The sequence below is a fragment of the Vitis vinifera genome, chromosome 5, assembly GCF_030704535.1.
Source record: "Vitis vinifera cultivar Pinot Noir 40024 chromosome 5, ASM3070453v1".
Classification (NCBI taxonomy): domain Eukaryota; kingdom Viridiplantae; phylum Streptophyta; class Magnoliopsida; order Vitales; family Vitaceae; genus Vitis; species Vitis vinifera.
In genome coordinates, this window is record NC_081809.1 from 15,940,430 (window position 1) to 15,960,559 (window position 20,130).

General features: G+C 33.6%; 2 protein-coding genes across 2 annotated transcripts; one reads left to right on the plus strand and one right to left on the minus strand.

Moving 5' to 3' along the window:
- The first annotated feature begins 14,176 nt into the window (after positions 1-14,176).
- Positions 14,177-15,099, plus strand: LOC104879398 (uncharacterized). Its single transcript, XM_010652082.1, has 2 exons — positions 14,177-14,965; positions 15,049-15,099. Exons 1-2 carry the CDS (start codon positions 14,177-14,179, stop codon positions 15,097-15,099), a joined length of 840 nt encoding a protein of 279 aa, XP_010650384.1.
- A 1,739-nt stretch (positions 15,100-16,838) lies between these two features.
- LOC132253833 (uncharacterized) lies at positions 16,839-18,939 on the minus strand. The gene is made up of 5 exons (XM_059737078.1): positions 18,690-18,939; positions 18,296-18,415; positions 17,677-18,194; positions 17,506-17,590; positions 16,839-17,111 (listed from the first exon to the last, which is right to left on the minus strand). Exons 1-5 carry the CDS (start codon positions 18,837-18,839, stop codon positions 16,839-16,841), a joined length of 1,146 nt encoding a protein of 381 aa, XP_059593061.1. The 5' UTR covers positions 18,840-18,939.
- Between the last annotated feature and the right edge of the window lie 1,191 nt (positions 18,940-20,130).

Here is a 20,130-nt window from a genome sequence, read left to right on the forward strand (position 1 = left end):
AATAAGAATATGATGAGAGTTATTTTTGCAAATTAAAGTTTTAGAAATCACTTTCTTAATAAAATTGGATTGAATTTTAACATTTTTATAAATAAAGCTATAAAAGTTTTTTTAAATTAAAAATTATTTTGCAAATAAAATTATATATATTTAAATAATTTGTATAAATCATTTTTCTTAAATGAAAATAAATCAAAATACTTTTGTAAATAAAATTGTACAAATTCATTCATTTCTAGTAAAAGTAAGTAAAAATAATTTTTGTTGCCAAATTGAAAATTTGTAATAAATTCTTTTGATACAATAAGTGTAAATAACTTTTTTGAAAATTGAATACACATGAAATTGAATCAAATCACTTAAAGAAAATAAATTGATTCTTTTATGTAAATAATTAAACTGGAATCATTCATCTTTTTTCTTTTTCTTTTTTAATAAAAGCCTTTGAAATTTCTTGAAAACTATTTTTTTTAAATATATATTTTTTTATTTTGTTCAATGAATCATTTTGCATAATTCTCTTGTCATTTATTTTGTGCATTTTTGTAATTAGATTTTATCGTCATTTTTGTGTATATTAATTTGTTCCTTTAATCTTGGTATACATTATTAATTAATTAATTACCACAATTTCCTTGATTCATTTAGTAGAGACTATAGGTATACAAGCTTAAAGGGGCGCTACAACTCACCACTGTATCTTCCCAATAGATAACTTGACCTCCGAATTCAAACTCGATTTTTGCAGACATGTCTTTTCCAAATAAGGAGTCACACGGGGTTTTCTTTCTTGTTTTGTTTTTCCTTTAAAAAATAAAACAAAAATAAGTGGTGTCTCCAAGTCTTTTTCTAAAAATCAAAATTTCACAAATAAATAAAAAACGAGTCTCATCGTCAAGTGGGGATTCTCATGAAAAATGAGGGTCTACAAAATGGCAACTCCACTGGGGATGTTTAGAAGGTTAAACTTGAACTCAAGTTGAGGAAAATGTGGCCTTTGATTGGTTAATCAGTGGATACCCTTCTCTTTATGTGTCTTTGTATGATTGGGTATTGATTACACATTGAGAGCTTTGATATGTTTATCCATGATGCATATTTGGTTATTATTGTTCCTCAGAGATGTTCACATGTTGATTATGTCGATTGATCCTCTTGCCATGATTATCTTGCTCACTTTAACATCTATGTTCACATTGTTATATATCTTGTTCGTCTTGATATGTTGATTTTTTTTTGTGTACTATCTTGATCCTTTTTTTTAGCATGTTATCCCTATTGTATACTCATCTTAGTTATCTTATTCTTGCTTAGTTTTTGTGTAAATATGACTGATATACTTGTGCGTTGCATGATTGCTTCTTGTATGACTACTCTTCTTTTGTGTGATGCATGTGTTGTTTGTCTATGTGGAACACACATCTATCCCTTTACCTCAAATTCCCTAGTCTCTTTGACCTTGCTTCCTTTGATCTTGTATTTGATATGAGACTTGTTACTTTGTTTGCTCTTCGACCGAGCTAGTGATTCAAAGTAAGGTTTGGGCTATATCTATATTTGAGAGCATTCTAGAGGAGGTTGACACATTGATGTTAATTAGAGTTCGATCTTTGACGACTTATATAACCTAGAGCTAGATTTTAGGATATTTATATTATTGGTGTGTTTTCTTTCTGCTTAGTTTAATGGGATTTTTGGATTCCACACCATTCACTGTGCACCCTAGATTACCACCGAGTGCTGAGAGATGTAAGAGTATTCACCATTAGGAAACCCTATAAGATACGAGATAGTGCATGTGTAAATGTGATGACCACCTTACATGGAAACACCCACGTATCTTTAAAGACATGTAGGAAGTTGCGTACCACCAGAGGGTACGATCGCTTCTGTTAGGAATCCTTTAAAGTCCATTCATTTTCTTTTTAGAGTTGCCTTGATCCCATATGTTGACTCATAGATCGTTTTATTAGGATTTCCCTTTCTACATGTGGGTGCATCTAAGAACCTTCGTGACCTCCTTAGTCACAGTCTAGATCCAATACTCCCTATTTTAGTCTCCAATTGAGAGTACTTAGATATCAGTGTGAATTTGAGTATCAATTGGACCACCCCTTGTTGTATGGTGTTGGTTTCCTCTTGTCGCTCATTGAGTCTAGCACGCTTTCTTCCTAGGGCTTTAGATAGATTTCCTTTCTGGAGTTAGCATTCTTTCTTTGATTCTCATTATGTTTTGACATTTTGGGATATGTTTGTTGATCATGCTCACCTTTCTACATTCTTCACCTATCATGGGATTGGTACTTCATTTTTCGACTAATTCACTTGATTCTATTCTTAACCTAACGCTTATTATTTTTATTACCGAAAGGTGAAAGACATGTTTTCATGTTCACACTTTTTTATGAGATTTTCCTTAATCACCTTATCATTTTTATTTATGGAGCTCGAGTTAAAAGTAAAGTCATGGGATACTTATTTAGAGATAGACTATTGATTCCATGATAGCGTCGTTCTTTACAACTCCATTTTATGGATTATTGATAGAAATTTTTTAGTCATATTTGTAGCCATCTCATAGTGCACACCTTTGTGAACTTAGAGTTTTTTTTTTTCATATATCCAATTTTAAATTGTCATCACATGACCATATATCATGTGTTGTATTAGATTTCTTTTGAGTAGAGGCATCACTTCACTTACACGTTGTGATCTTGAGGCTTGACCCATCATGGAGGATATTGAGCTTTTTGATCTCAAACCATAAACTTAACCCAGGGAGTTCAGGATTGTGACTCATCTATCTGATGATCAAAGTAGTACCTACCCACTTTCGCACCATTTACCATTGTGTGCCTATTTGTTTTAAGTCTTGCGCAGCATCATCCCTCACCCCATTATCGCCTAACCTTTCCATCCCTACATATTCTAGCCTTGCACAGTATCATCACCTATTCTTTTTATCCTTCTTTGATTCGTCCAGGTGGAATTTTAGGGGATTAAGCCTAAGATGAGTTCGACATGATGAGGATGGGCTTATGATGAGAAAGTAGCTTGGTTGTTTGATGAGATTATTGATTGTTTTACCATTTAAAGGATCGTCTTTTAGTCAGTTATAGAATATTCATGTTGAGATCTTTACACATGACTTCAGAGAGTTGTCATGACTACAGAGGTTGATCTTGAGGGTTAGTTTGTGATGAGCAATTGTGATTGATGAGATTGTCATCTATTTTTCTTTGAGATGATCATCTTTGAGATTATTATGGAGCATTTGGAGTAGGGTTTGGTGCACAATTCCAGAGGGTTAACGTGGTTATATCAGATGGACATCAATCTTCAATATCGATCATTTGAGGGTTTGAGAGTACGATTTTTGAGACCGTGATTACAGGATGGGTGGCCTTCATTTCAGTTATCTCACACCCCTATTACCTTTATTGACATCTAAACCGTTGCTAGCCCTTTGAGCCTCGCATGAGCATCATAACATTTTCTTTCTTATAGCTTTGCTCACCTTTTACACCAGGATAGGGGCCCTCTTGTGTACATATGTTTTATTTGGGAGTTTCATGAGTCATAGACTTATTGGCTCACCTTCTTCATTAGTTTTTTGTCCTAGCATCATTCTTCATCATACCTCATAGTTTATACCATTCGTTTTTTTTTCTTTGTTATCATGTTTCCTTCCATGCCTTAAGTAATGATTTTTCACATTTCAGTGCATGGAGGATGGTCATATCCCATTCCACTCCCATCTCATAGACATTGGTTTAGAGATCCTTAGTTGAGAAGGTCATCTTATTAGAGAGAGTTCATGTACATCATTATTTGAGAGTATATCCATTTCATAATGTATTCTCAGTAGATCTTATTTGTTTGATACTTAGAGTATGCACAAGCAAAAATAAAAATAAAAATAAGTGTATGTATGTATGTATACAGTGCCCTTCTCCATTGAGTGTATATATTGGTCATTGAGGGTTGCTTTAATGGGTCAATTGTTTATAAGAGTTTGTATGTTAGCTTTCAGATGCCCTATTTTCCTTGTGCCTATCTCATTATGTATTTTATGTGTGAGAGACAAGTGACCTTTTCCTAGGGACTCCATATCATTGTCTTCTCCATTATTACATGCATAGGTGATTTGATTGTTCTCCGTGACTTCATTTGAGAGGATCAGTGCTCATTTGATTTCCTTTTGATCTATTCTTTTTCTCATTCTATCCATTCACCTTGTCTTCATTGTTTTGTTTTTTTTGGTTCACATATATCCACATCCTAAGTTTGTTTTTTCCTTCATCATCACTATTACACTTCCATTTGCAATTCCATTTCTTCCTTTCATCACTGATATATTCATATTTTTTTCTTTCTTTTTTATTGATATATCCATTGGATGTCTTTCGATCCATAACTTCTGAATTTTTTATACATATTGTATTTTATACACAAGGGTATGGGATTTTATCATTGGGATTGTTGAGCCTAGTTTCCTTTCATTTCTTCACCCTATTACCCTAGCCTATGTTGCGTCCCGAGTCTTAAGACTACCTTGAGGCCATGACATCACGCATTGTGTTTTGATAGCTTTCACATGGGCAATACTTAGGATTGGTCAGAGAGCATTTTGATTTTGATAGATCAGGAGTTGTGGTATGGCCCTATATTGGGGCATAACCACTTTAGAGAGTTTTATCGGGTATGTAGCTATTCTACTTGATACATCCCATTGGGGCACACACTTTTCTCGGTCATGGGTTGATTTTTTAGATGACCATCACATAGAGGCATACCTCTCTTTAATGATGATGGATTTTGAGTCATAGTCATTCCTTGGAGGTTATCATATTCCTTTTACATTAGAGTATGTGGCATGGATGGGAGATTTCATTTGATGTTCTTACATAGGGACATGCCCCTCTTAGACGATGATAGTTTTTTGGGAGCATAGCCCTCTCATCAATGTTGATGGATTTTTTAGATGAATGGATCATGGAATAAACACTCGAGAGAGCTTATAGCGGATTGTATTCATTTCATATATTGTCCCTAGTGTCCTACACTAGGGCATAACCTTTTCATCGGTGATTGATCTTAGAGACACCAGCTTACATTGGGGCATGACCATGTCAGAGTGCATTTTCGTTGTGGCATATCACTTTGTTTGACTTTCCACATTGGGATTTGCTCATTTCTTGGAGGAAATCAGATACTCCCATCATGTTGCAGTATGAGAAGACTTCAGATAGTAGAGATGTACTTTGACTCGATGATGTATGATGGATTGTACTTCTCCCATGGTGTTTGATTTGGAAATGCTTATACTAGGGCATACCCTACTCATCAGTGATTGATTTTAAAAGCCTTTGTCCTATTCAAGGCTTACCCATTTCTAGATGATGAATTCATACTGGGGCATAGCCATCACATGGATTTGTTTTGCGACATTGAGATTTGGTCATTTGTTTATGATTGTATTTTGATGGATTATAGAGATGATGATACTTTGGGTTCAGTCTTCTCAGCATACCTAGTTCGACTTGGATACCCACTTGCCTACATTGCATACCCATATTCCCCATCTTTGATACCACTACACCTTCATCCATCTTTTCAAAGCCTTACTTGTTTTCCCTTAAGCTTACCTATTTCATCATTGCACATGACCTTATCCCACCCTCTTGATTAGAGGAGGATGTGGACTAGTCTTGAGTTTTTTTGTCAAGTTTTCACATGCCTTTGGACATTAGACTTAGCATCTTCCATAATGGTAGGGCCTATTAGATTGTTGATGTATTTGTGATATATTTTCACGTTGACAATCAATATATTGTGTCTTATTTTGCTTGCATTTTTAGACTTAGGTGGTGTTTGTTTTTTTTACTTAATTCTAAATAGAACCTTAATACTTAATATTGTTAAATATTATGTTGTTTGTTTTCATAGTATTTTATTTCTATTAAATATTAAAAAGTAAAGAAAAGTCAATATGTTATTTTTTCTATTTAGAAAAAACTACATATTTTGACTTTTTCTATTTAGTAAAAAGTTTATAATAAGTTATGAAAAAGTATAAAAACAAATAACCTAAATCTTGAAAACAAATTGATTTCAACAAAAAGCCAAAAAAACAAACACCACCTTAGAGTTTTAGTCAGCATTTGTCTTATCCATTATTTTAGTTTTTCTTTGTTAGCATAGTTTTTATGATGCATGGTCTTGTTTAAGCATTTGGTCATTGAGGCTATATATTTTCTTTGCATTATAATCAAGCATATCCTAGAGTGTCTTGTGTGTTGACATTTTGTGTCTTATGTTAGTCACTATCTTACATTGGGCATACCTCTATTTTTTAGCTCACCAGATATTTTATAGATCTCATCATTACTTGATTTGTTTCCTGATCCTTACGAGTCGTCATACTGGGGCATACCCCATCTTTGGGTTTATCATATCTCATGTTGGCTTCATGGTCGTTTGCCCCTTTTGTCAATCCTTACGAGTTATCACTCAGGGCATTCCTCCTTTCAAGGCTCTTACACTAGGGCATATCCCATTTCTCATTAAGTTCATTATCCTTGTCACTTCTTTTTCCAAGGTTCTTTTGGGTGTTTCTGGTTGTAGACCACATTCCTTGTTTCCTATTCTTGCTTTAGGTGTTTTCGATTGCAGATCACATACTTCCTTTTTTTCCCTGGAGTTTGTTTAGGGCATTCCATTTCTCTAGTTTGTTTAGGGCATCCTCCTATTGTCAATTTGTTTTAGGGCATCCCCTTCCTTCAACTTGTTTAAGGCATCCCCCTACCATCAATTTGTTTAGGGCATCCCCCTTTCTTCTAGTTTGTTTAGGTCATTTTTCCTTTCCTTTAGTTTATTTAGGGCATCCCCCTACTGTCAGTTTGTTTAAAGCATTCTTCTTCTTTTTTGTTTAGGGCATTCCCCTACTATCAGTTTGTTTAAGGCATCTCCCTTTCTTTTAGTTTGTTTAAGGCATCCCCTTTCCTATAGCTTGTTTAAGGGCATCCCTCTACCATCAATTTGTTTAGGACATCCTCTTTCCTTCAACTTGTTTAGGACATCCCCCTACTTTCAGTTTGTTTAGCGCACTCCCCATTTTTCTTCATTTGGTTTAGGGCATCCCCTTTCCTTTAGCTTGTTTAAGGCATTCCCATACTATCAGTTTGTTTAAGGCACCTCATTTTCTTCAGTTTGTTTAGGGCATCCCCTTCCTTTAGTTTGTTTAGGGCACTCCCCATTTTCTTTAGTTTGTTTAAGGGATCCTCCTTCCGTTAGTTTGTTTAGGGCACCCCCCATTCCATCAATTTGTTTAAGGCACCCCATTCCGTTAGTTTGTTTAGGGCACCCCTTTTTCTTCAATTTGTTTAAGACATCCCTTTTTCGTCAATTTGTTTAGAGCACCTCATTTCTTTAGTTTGTTTAAGGCATCCTCCTTCTTTTAGTTATCTCACCACCATGTATGTGACATCTATGGGCACTTCAATTATCTCACCATCATAGATCAGAAATCCATGGGCACTTCAGTTATCTTACCACCATGGATCAAACATCCATGAACACTTTAGTTATTTCACCACCATAGATTAAACATCTATTGACATTTCAGATTCACCATCATAGATCATACATTTATGGGCATTCAAATTCACTACCATAGATTTTCATCTATGGGCCTTGATCAGTATTCACCACCATAAATCATACATCTATGGGCATTTTAGATTCACCACCATAGATTTTCATCTTTGATTAGTTATCACCACCTCAGATCAGACATCTATGGGCATTAGATCTAGATTCTTACCACCATGGATTAAACATCCATAAGCATTTCAGTTTTCACCACCATGGATCAAACATCCATGGGCACTTCAGTTATCTCACCACTATGGATCAGACATCCATGGGCACTTTAGTTATCTCACTACTATGGATTAGACATCCATAGGCGCTTTAGTTATTTCACTACCATAGATTTTCATCTATGGGAGTTTTAGATTCAACACCATAGATCATATATCTATGGGCATTTTAGATTCACCACCATAGATTTTCATCTATGGGCCTTGATTAGTTTTCACCACCATAGATCAAACATCTATAGGCATTTCAAATTCACCACCATAGATTTTCATCTATGGGCCTTGATCAATTTTCACCACCATAGACTTTCATCTATGGGCATTTCACATTCACCACCATAGATCATACATCTATGGGCATTTTAGTCTTTACCACCATAAATTAGACATCTATGGGCATTTGATCAGTTCTCACCACCATAGATCATATCTGTGTCTTTCAACTTCACCATCATAGATTTTCATCTATGAGCCTTAATCAAATTCTCACCACCATAGATCATATATCTATGGGTCTTTCAATTTCACCATCATAGGTTTTCATCTACGAGCCTTGATCAAATTCTCACCACCATAGATTGTATATCTATGGGCCTTTTAGTTTCACCACCATAGATTTTCATATATGGGCCTTATATCAATTATATCGCTACCATAGATTGGACGTCTATTGGCATTTCAGTTGATTCACCACCATGGATTTTCATCTTTGGGCCTTTGGGATTATCACCACCACATATTTTTATCTATGGGCCTTTGAGAGTTTCACCACCATAGATTGGCATCTATGGGCATTTCAATTGTATCACCATCATAGGTCTTTACCTATGGGCCTTCTAGTTTAGTGTTTAGAGTTAGCTTTTTAGTTTGACTTCTAAAGCCATTATTTTCTCAATTTAGTGCTTAGAGTCAGTCTCATCATTCAGAGCCACAACTCCCGACATTCTTGATCACTAGCGTTGCATGTCCTGTCCTCATAGCTTTATATTTCACCATACTTCTCACTTCGTTGCATATGTGCTTATCACTTCATCATCATAAAGCATCACCCATAAACTTTTCCCTTTGTCATGCATGCAACACGAAGCTTTGAGCTCATATCACGTATTCCTATTGTATTGTTAGATAACCTATGTCTTGTGTCCTCGTATGGTACAGTATGGTTTTTCCCTTTGTATGCATTTGTTCCTATGCTTCTTGGTGGTTTGACTACTACTTGACTTCAACATCGATTGTCGAGTCACTTTTGGAGACTTTTTGGAGGGAGTCTGGATCCATAGTGTAACTTTAGAGGCACCTAAAGAGTTTCCGTTCTTAACCTTTTTGTAAGGTTTTTAAAGTTCATTTGTTCTTGTTTTAATTTAAGGGAGTCTGTGTCATATTAGGACAAATTTGGTGGTTTTTTTTGTTATTTAGCGAGCCCACTTTGTTTCACTTGTATATACTCTTACTTTACTCATGGACTCTACCAAAGAGGGACATATTTGTATACCCCAAAATTTGTCCCAAATTTATTTTTAAATTAATTTTGGGTTTAATTTTATCCTTATATTTCAAACTCGATTATATTTGCATGTTTTGACTTACCTATACCTTTTAAATATTAATTCTTATTATTTTGTTTTATTTTTATTTTTATTTTATACTTTGTTTTATTTTATTTTAAAATTTTCCTTTTTCTTTTCTTTTCTTTCATTTTCTTTTTTCCTATTTTTTTCTCTTCCTATTTTCCCCCCATTTTTCTTCCCCAGCCACTCCACCCACTCTCTTCCCTACCCATACCTCCTAGGTCAAAGACCATACCCCTCCCCCCACTCTTCTCTCTTCTCTCTTCTCTCTCTTCTCATTTTCCTTTTATTTTCCTTTTTCTTCCCATTTTTTGGGTTCTCTCACTACCACTCATAAGAACACCCACACAACCCCCATTTTTCTTCTTCTATTCTTCCTCCATTCCCACAAAATCTCCACAGCCACACTTACTGAAAAAACCCACTGCCACATGCCCTCCCACCTTTCATTTCCCTATTTCCTTCCATTACTTTTTTTTTCTTTTTCTATATTTGTTTTCCCGTGAAACTTATCTCCATACCCACAGCTGACCAATCATCATCAGCAAGCTATTGTCGGCCAGTCATCGTCGGCAAGTTGCCGTCGACGATGCCATTTTCGGCAACCGAGGACCATTTCTTTTTTTCTCATTTTCTTCTTTCCATTTTCTCATTATCTTTATTTTTTTTTCTATTTATTTTATTTTTGTTCCTAAAAAACCCCACAACCCTCACCGCCGTTGTAGCACTACCAGTCAGTCACCACCGACGAGCCACTATCGGCGATGTGACGTCGACGCCATTTCCGGAGCCCCCTCACCTCTTTCTATATCTCTCATTCTTGTTTATTTAATTTTTAATTTTTTAATTTATTTTCTCCCCTCAATCCACTGCCGATTTTTCTCTTCTAGCCATCCATGGTCTCCAAAAAACTGTGTAGGTTTGTTTTATGCATTATTTTATTTTATTTTAATAGTAATTGTTGTTTGTGATATTTGGATTCTTGAATTAATATGGAATTTAAGCTTTGTTAATTAATATGGAATTTGGGTTAATTTGTTGTTAATGAATTAATATGAAATTTGTGCTAATTTATCGTTGGTGAATTAATTTGGAATTTGCTAATTTGAGCTAGATTAGTTGATAATTTATATAGTTGTGTTCATTTGAAATATTTAATTTGGGCATGAGACAATTATGGTGTATTTTGGATGTTATTTTGGGTTTGCATATTAAATTAGGTTGATTTTGGTTGTGGATTTGGGTTTGTATATTAAATTAGACTTGGATTTTGGGATATTAAATTTAGACCTAATGAAATTTGTTTTAATTATCAAATTTTAGGACTTGGTTGATTAAGCTTATATATTGGTCATTAATTTGGAAATTTCAGGTTAAGACCTATAGCATGAGGGATATTTCTGTGGGGTTAAATTTACTAATTTGGGCTCATTTTAATTTGTGAAATTTATTGGACTAATTTGAAGTTTGAATTTGGGCTTGAATATTTGTTTTGGACTTCGTACATTTTAGATATTTACATTTTGGCTATTTTTGTTTTTGTATGGACCCATTTTGTAATTCTGTTGGTTGAGTACGGATTTATGACACATGAAGAATGAAATTTCATGGAAGGAAAGGAAGCTCAAGAAGATTGTAAATGGAGTACTGAACTTGTTGTAAGTTTGTTTGGGTACCCGCTTTATTATGTACTTTTATTTGGTTTTAATTTTATTAGTTTCTGTAAATATTTGTTTGTATATGTTTATTTGTTGTGTACATAATTGAATATCGAACAAGCCATAAATTTTGTTTGAATAAGAGGAATAATTCGATAAACATGTTTTAATAAAATAATAGTTTAGAAAATATTCTTTTTAATAAAAGTAAGTTTTCTCAATAAAAATTCATAAAAGTATTTTGGGAAAACTGATCAAAAGGGACAAAAATCCCTCAATATTGTAAAACTAACCCCCCACTTTTAATAGCCTCCAAAATGATCCGATCTGGACAAAAATACCCCTCAGCTACATCAACTCCTTTTTCCCTCCCATTCTAATTTTATTTCCCTCCATTCACCTCCTTTTTATTATTTCTTTCACTTTCTCATTTTTTTCATTTTCTCCTGTTATTCCGTTTCTCTCTTTTCAGTGTATTTCTTCAAGTCTCACACAGTATCTCTTCAGATTTCTTCAACTTAAAGCGCTTTAAGTTGTGGTTGGATAAACAGTGTACGTTTATTTTTATTTTTCCATATTTTTTTCTTTCATGTTTTATTTATTGAATATTTTCAAACATTTAATGAGACGTAGTAAATATTTAAATAAGTTTGAAATTGTTATAATTTTTTTAATATCATTTACAGCCATGAAAAAAGGGATTAAAAGAAGGAAACAATCAGCTTAAAAAGTGTAGTGTGGAGAAACATTGTCTATATGGAAAAATCAAATGATGGTAAGTAATAAAACTTATGAAATTTTATGATGGTTTTGGTATTGTTTGCATATTTGTGCTTTATATAGATGTAAATATATGTGTTAATAGGGTTTTGACATAATATATAAAGTTATCTTTTTTAGTTATATATCAAAACCTTACGGATATTAAGTTGAACTTGAAGTAAGTTAAGATTGTATATAGTTATTTTATAGTAACATTATATTATTGTTATTGTATTTAATTACACTCAATTTGAGTTGAATCATTTGCAAATTACCCTTGACATTAAATAAATTACAACATAACCAATCTTTTAATAAATAAATGTATTTTTATTGTTTAAAATAGTTTAGAGTTACAATGTCTGAATTTATTTAATAACTATATACATTGTATTTCTATATCATTATTGGTATTATTTGAGGTAGTAAAGATGATTAATAATGTTATTTATTTGTTGTTTATTAAAAAAATAAATATGTGTAATGAAATAATATGTATTTAATAATGAATGAGTCTAAATTATCTTACTGATTATATATCCATCGATGCATAGAATATCCTATCTATCGTCGTGTAAGGAGTTCAGTTCCTAGGTGGATCTCAATAAGCCTTTTCCGGTTCTGCTTCTTTACGTTTACTTGGTCTCTAGTTTAGACAGACTCTATAGGGCATTTTTTTTTGTTATGTCTCGGCGTAAAATCCACCCGGAGCGAAAGCACGGCATACTATTTGAGTCTCAAAGATATGATGTTATCCATAGAAAGTGGAAGCATAGTTTCTATATTGTAAAAGGGAGTTTTAACTACTCCGTCCCATCCAACAAAAATTCAGAATCAAAGTTCTTTTCCATTTCCACTCCCGAGGAGCTGTCAAACCTCGACTGAAAGGGGAGAGAAGCTTTCGGCTACTTATTGGTGCTAATGCTATGATGTAACTAAAAAATATTCTAATATTGTTTGTTGATGCCACTAATTGAATTATTCTGTTATTTCAGTGGTTGATGAAGTAGGAATAATGCTTTTATATGAAGGAGAATGGGTACGATATGGAAATGTTTTCTATTTCGAAGGAAGTAAAGGTAAAGGCATTGAGATCCCGAAAACTATATCATATAAAGAGTTATTAGGGGTTGTCCATCATATTCTGAAGCTAGATCCAACAAATTGTTTTCTTTCAATGAAGTATGTATTCAATGCCAACATACCCACAAGTCCTATACAACTAACTGATGATGGGGATGTGAAATTCTTTATTGGTTTAAATTGTACAAATGGTAAGCTGCTTGTTCCATTGTGCATCACAATTGAAAAGAGAATTGATAATCACAATCAGAAATCAATTTGCAATTCTTATTTCGAATGTCATATGTCTTCTGAGATTGATAAAGAATTGAATGGGGACTCAATGTTGATGCATAAAAGTAGACACATTCATTGTGATTCAGTTGAAACTCTTATTGTTGATGGTGAAAATGGACCAAGATTTCAAAATGAGTCACTTGAAGGGTATAAAGTTCATGATTGGAACATGAATGAGACTGCAATTAATGAGGAGGATTATAGAATGAATACTAACCCTACTAGTGATAAGCAAGTGACCTAAATTGGCTCATTCAAAACTGGTTCAGCTCAGAGTGCAGAAATCTTGACCATGATTGATACAAGTGATGAGTTCATACATGACAATCCCACTATAATCGAAGATGTAGCAAATGAAAGACAAAACATGATGCAACAACCTATAGTTAGTGGAATTAGTGATGACCATCTAGAAGAACACCAAATTTACTCAAGTAAGAAAGAATTACAAAGGAAGTTGTATATGATGGCTCTGAAAAGGAAGTTTGAGTTCAAAACAACTAAATCCACTACTAAGTTATTGCTTGTTGAATGTTTTGATAAAGAATGCAAGTGGCGAGTTCGTGCTACCAAGTTGGGGATTTCCAATATGTTTCAAATAATGAAATTCTATTCAACACACACTTGTCGGTTAGATATGATGTCTCATGACAATCGACATGCAAGTAGTTGGTTGATTGGTGAGAGTATAAGAGAAACATATCAAGGGGTTGGTTGTGAATTTCGACCAAAAGACATTGTAGCAGACATTCGAAAGCAGTATGGCATTCAAATCAGTTATGATAAGGCGTGAAGAGCCAAAGAACTTGCTCTAGGTTCTATTAGGGGATCACCTGAGGAGTCTTATAACACTTTACCATCCTATTGCTATGTTTTAGAGCAAAAAAATCCTGGTACCATTACTGATATAGTTACTGATTGTGATAATCAATTCAAATATTTTTTTATGTCGATTAGTGCATCTCTTGCTGGGTTTCACACATCAATAAGGCATGTGGTTGCAGTTGATGGGACATTTTTGAAAGCAAAGTACTTAGGGACTTTATTTATTGCAACGTGTAAAGATGGCAACAATCAGATATACCCTTTAGCCTTTAGGATTGGTGATTCAGAAAATGATGCCTCATGGGAGTGGTTTTTACAAAAACTACATGATGCACTTGGACACATTGATGATTTGTTTGTGATATCAGATCGACATGGTAGCATTGAGAAAGCAGTACATAAAGTATTTCCCCATGCGAGGCATGGTGTCTGCACTTATCACGTTGGACAAAATTTGAAGACAAAGTTCAAGAATCCTGCAATTCATAAGTTGTTCCATGATGCTGCCCATGCTTATCGTGTTTCAAAGTTTAATTTTATATTTGGGCAACTAGAGATGATTGACCCAAGAACATCAAGATATTTGATGGATATAGGTGTTGATCGATGGGCACGTTCATATTCTACCGGAAAAAGATATAATATCATGTCGACAGGGATCGTTGAAAGCCTTAATGCTGTGTTGAAAAATGCTAGAGATCTTCCGGTTTTGCAATTGGTTGAAGAATTGAGAAACTTACTTCAAAAATGGTTTGTGACTCGTCAACAACAAGCAATGTCAATGTCAACTGAACTTACCATGTGGGCTGATGGAGAACTTCGTTCTAGGTATAATATGTCAGCAACATATCTAGTGGAACCTATCAACTCCAAGGAGTGTAATGTTAACTATGCTGGCATTAGTGCTCAAGTGAATTTAGACACTCGTTCATGCACATGTCAACAATTTGATCTTGATCATATTCCATGTGCACATGCTATTGCTGCTTGTAGATTTTACAACATTTCATGTTACACTTTGTGCTCCAAGTATTTTACTACTAAAGCATTGTTATCTTCATATTCAAAGTGTATTTATCCAACTGGAAATGAAATAGATTGGGTAGTACCTAATCATATTCGTGACAAAGTTGTGTTACCACCTAAAACGAGACGCCCAACAGGAAGACCAAGGAAGTAAGAATTCCTTCTGGTGGAGAGGGCAAACGCACATCTCGTTGTAGTCGATGTGGTCAATATGGGCATAATCGGAAAACATGCAAATGACCAATCCCTTGATATCATGATAGCTTTGGCACTCTATGAACTTACATGGAATGAAAATTGTAATAGTGAGCTTTTTTGTTTTTTTGGTATCCAAGTGAACAGAAATGTAAGTTACTTTTTTGTATAATGTGATAGGATAAGCACATAGATGAATATTGTAATAATGATCCCCTTTTTTTGCATAACCATAGAAATGGAGATATTTGTTACTTTTGTACATATATGTTATGATGAGTTATGTATAAAGTATGAATGAAAATTACATGTTTATTCTCAAACTATGGACTCAACTGTTTTCACGTTTATTGATAAGGAACTTAACAATAGTTAAGTTCAGGTTTTGTCTGAAGACTGTAGACTTAACTACCTTCAAGTTTGTACATAAAACAACTTGACAATGGTTAAGTTCAAGTTCTGTCTAAAGACCGTTGACTTAACTGCCTTCAAGTTGGTACATAAAACAACTTGACAATAGTTAAGTTCAGGTTTTGTCTAAAGACTGTGGACTTAACTACCTTCAAGTTTATACATAAAACAACTTGACAATAGTTAAGTTCAGGTTTTGTCTGAAGACTGTGAACTTAACTACCTTCAAGTTTGTTCATAAAACAACTTGACAATAGTTAAGTTCAGGTTTTGTCTGAAGACTGTGGACTTAACTACCTTCAAGTTTGTTCATAAAATAACTTGACAATAGTTAAGTTCAGGTTTTGTCTGAAGACTGTGAACTTAACTACCTTCAAGTTTGTTCATAAAACAACTTGACAATAGTTAAGTTCAGTTTATGTCTAAAGACTGTGGACTTAACTACCTTCAAGTTTGTTCATAAAATAACTTAACAATAGTTAAGTTCAGGTAAAAATGGCAATTGTAGACACAACTTCTTATGAGTCTATAGAAGATCAACTTGATACCTGTTAAGTCCAGATTAAATATGTTATTCTGGAATAGATTTCGACTTAATATCTGTCAAGTTTGTTCACAGTTAACTTGATAGTAGTTAAGTTCATGTGTTCTATTAAGACTGTGGACTTAACTACCTTCAAGTTTGTACACATAACAACTTGACAACATTGAAGTTTAGTTTAAAAGGTCAATTGTATACATAACTATCGAACAACATTCATCAAAATATCCAAGTAGATATATCAACCTATCCAACTACATTTATCAAAATGTCTAACTACATATATGAAGCTATCCAATTACATATAACAAACCATCCAACTACATTATCAAAATGTGAAATATCAACATGAATTCATTACATAGGCAAGTATTTCATATAAAATAACTCTGCTGCCATCTTTTCCCGAAACCAGTCCATTCGTGCACTTGTTAATGACTTCAATGGATGGTTGTGCATTAAGTATTCAACATATTTGATAACAAACATGCCACAATCACCACTGCATGGTACACAGATAATCAATATTAGGGCAATTATTAAAGATTAAGTGTATAAGTTATGAAAGTAAATTTAAGATCACTTACTCATTTTCCTATTGAGGAATATCTTACAGCCGTTCAATTTCCCATTCCAGGTAGTTAACTTTTGTGTCACCATGAAAACCATAATATGCTATTGCATTCAATATATGCGGCAACAATTTGGCTAATGGTTTAATGGCAACTTGCAATCTTGCATTATTATTGATGCCCATCAATGAGTCATATACGTATATAATCCTTCGATGAAGGTGGACAACTCCTAATACCCAGTGACTAGCCCGAACATTGATAGGGACATACACAATGTCAACATCAGGCCATTTGACAGAATAAAGAGGCTGCAAACCATTGGCATAATCAATAAGGATGTCATTCTCTGGTAATTTGAATTGGTTCTACTTCTTGCCATGCTTAATCCATCTTCCTTGAGCATTTTGCTACATAGAATAAAGTTAATATACATAAATAAATAACCAAGATCATAAGATTCATTATTACAAAAAAATTAAAAATGATAACTAAAATTCAAACTACACATACCCAAAACATAGTATCCACTGTGGTAAACTTTTGGGAAAAAAGATGAGGATTTTTTATTCGTCGTTTCCGGAAAAAGAAGAAGGCAACATCAATGTGCTAACAATTACAATAAAGTAAATTAGTTATATTATTTGGTTGTAAGCTGAACATAATAATAAATAAAAATAAAAACAAAATGCATCATTTACAAACCATGTCAGCAAGCCATGAACCATGATTAGACAGTGATTGAAACCATTTTTTATCTATATGCATGTAGTCAATGTCAATTGTGAACCTTTGACATAAAAAAAAAAAAAAACATTAGTAATTTTATAACTTGTGAAGAACACAAATTTACAAGTATGGATGTATACAACTTACCCTTGGTCATCACTCATCCACTTTTGAAAGGACTGTAATGCTTCTTCAGAGATTGGACGCAAAGGATCAAATGAAGTTAATGGTTTCTCAATCTCTTTTCTTAGTTTCTTTCTCTTGGTGGGATCTGTAAAAGGGTGCTGCAAGATACGAGACTTTTTAATCTCATGCCTTTGCTTAAAAATGGCAGGAGATAGATGGTGAGGTATGACATATACTGAAAACTCGCCCGACATAGTTGGGGTACCAAACAACTTGGCAATATCAATAACTGGATCATCAATAGAGTAGTCATCTTTCAACTCTTTAGTCATGTGTTTTTCTGCAAGCTGAAGGTTTCTAGAAGCTTCCATATCAATGTTCACATTCATGGGAATGTCATTCCTCTCCACTTCATCATCTGTAACATCCTCAAAAATTCCAGTTTGGAAATCAAAGCCCATATTGTTATCATTTTCTTTTGTACTAGATTTTTTGAATCTAGTGTCATGCATACCATGTTCCTCATTCGAACTCTTAACCTAAAATTGCATACACCACCCAATAATAATAAATATGAGAAAACACAAATGTCAAAACATTGAAGTATTAGAAAATTTAAACAAGTAAACATGTCACTAACTTCTAATAAAAGTTGTTTCAATTCATCCATCTTCAAGTTGAGTCCTTCAATTTCTTTCTTTAGATGATTGAAATTTAACTCTGAGCTTTGTCTGAATTTCACAAACTCCATCCATAATTTCTGCACATATTGCACATAAATGAAATAAAAATTTAACACTTACAATATTTATATATATATATTATGACAAGTTTGTTCACTTTGAAATAACACACTTGTTAAATTTAGGTTTTTTCATGATCCCTACAAACTTAACTTCCTATAAGTTTATTTATAGTTAAGGTCAGGTTCCACATGTTAATTATGGAATGAACATCTTATATTAAATAAAGTACCAAAAAAAAAAAAAAACATGCATGCATTATTTATGATGGATAAGTTTAGGTTAAGTTACCTCTATTGATGGGGTGACTGCATCATTTGTTGTTTCTTCTGCCATTGCAGCAGTAGCAGCAGCAACATATGCAGCAGTGTCAGATGAGCTTTTTTCATGCCTTAAGTCATCCTTCTTGGCATCTTGTGAGGCATTTGATTGGTGCAACATTTCTGCTGAAGCTCCTTGTTTATCTACATGCTTGTAATAGTCTTGTTGTTGCTCCTCTAAAGTAGGTGTTAGAAGCGAATGAAAAGTTAACTACAAAGTCCAAATCAAATATAATTATTAATAAACAACAATACAATAATATTTATAATTGCATTCTTAAAATTTAAAGGTAAAGAATTACTTACATGAGACTCTAGAAATACATTTTCAACCTCAGTAGACCTTGGAGCACTTGTTGCACTCCAATTTAATATTCGAGGATAGCTCTCAGATCACGAGTGGCATATTTCAATCCAATAAGTGGAATAGCCTCGTATGCCCAAACCTGGAATGCATATGGAAATCCAACAAGACTATATGCTTCAACTGCAGCTTCTCCCTTTGTTTTCTTTTTATCTTGGTATTTGGATACCCGGTTCTCCAAAGCTCTTTGCAAACCAAATAGTGTCCTCTCATAACAAATCCCCCCCCCCCCCCCCCCCCCCCCCCCATGGATACTTGTTAAAAGCCTCCAAATTATCAACCAAAGCAACCCATTCCATAGCTATTAAATTTTTTCCTTTTTTCCCAAATAAAACATGCTCTAAAAAATACAAAAGTGCCAACTTTATCACCTCTTCATCTTCAAATTCTTTTTTTTTTTCTTTTTCTTTTTCTTTTTCTTTTCCTCTCCTAAAGAAAGAAAAACTTTCTCCAACTCATCATTATGCACCTTGTTTTCTCCTTTAAAGTATGTGTCCCTTATTCGTAATGATTTTTTATCACATTTTGTAATAGGACCAAAACTCAAGCCCGTAATCAATGCAAACTCTTCTTTACTAAATCTTAAGCCCTTTGACTTTAATAAAATCCATATTTCATTGTCTTTTTTGGTTTCACATTGACGTAACAACAATTGATGAACAATTTGGGCTGAAAATCTAAGTTCGGGAAGGAGTAAAAAATGACCAAAACATGATTTTCTAAACATCTCCAATTGTGGTTCAGTCAATTTCTTCTTAATATGTTCAATGGCTACCAAGTGAGACAAACATGCAATTTTTCCAGGAAAGTACTCCTCTTTAGATATTTTAGATATAAAAGATAGGAGAGGAGGAGGAATGTCAATCTGCAAAATAATAACAAATTGTAAAAATATCAATATAAATTGAGCAAAATTATATTACCAAACTCATCCAACTATGTTAAATCCATCATTTTGTATTACTTCTTAACATAGACTTTATTTTCCTATTATTTAAGGATGTCATGTCAAATGCTAATATTCTAAAGATATTATTTTACTAATGCA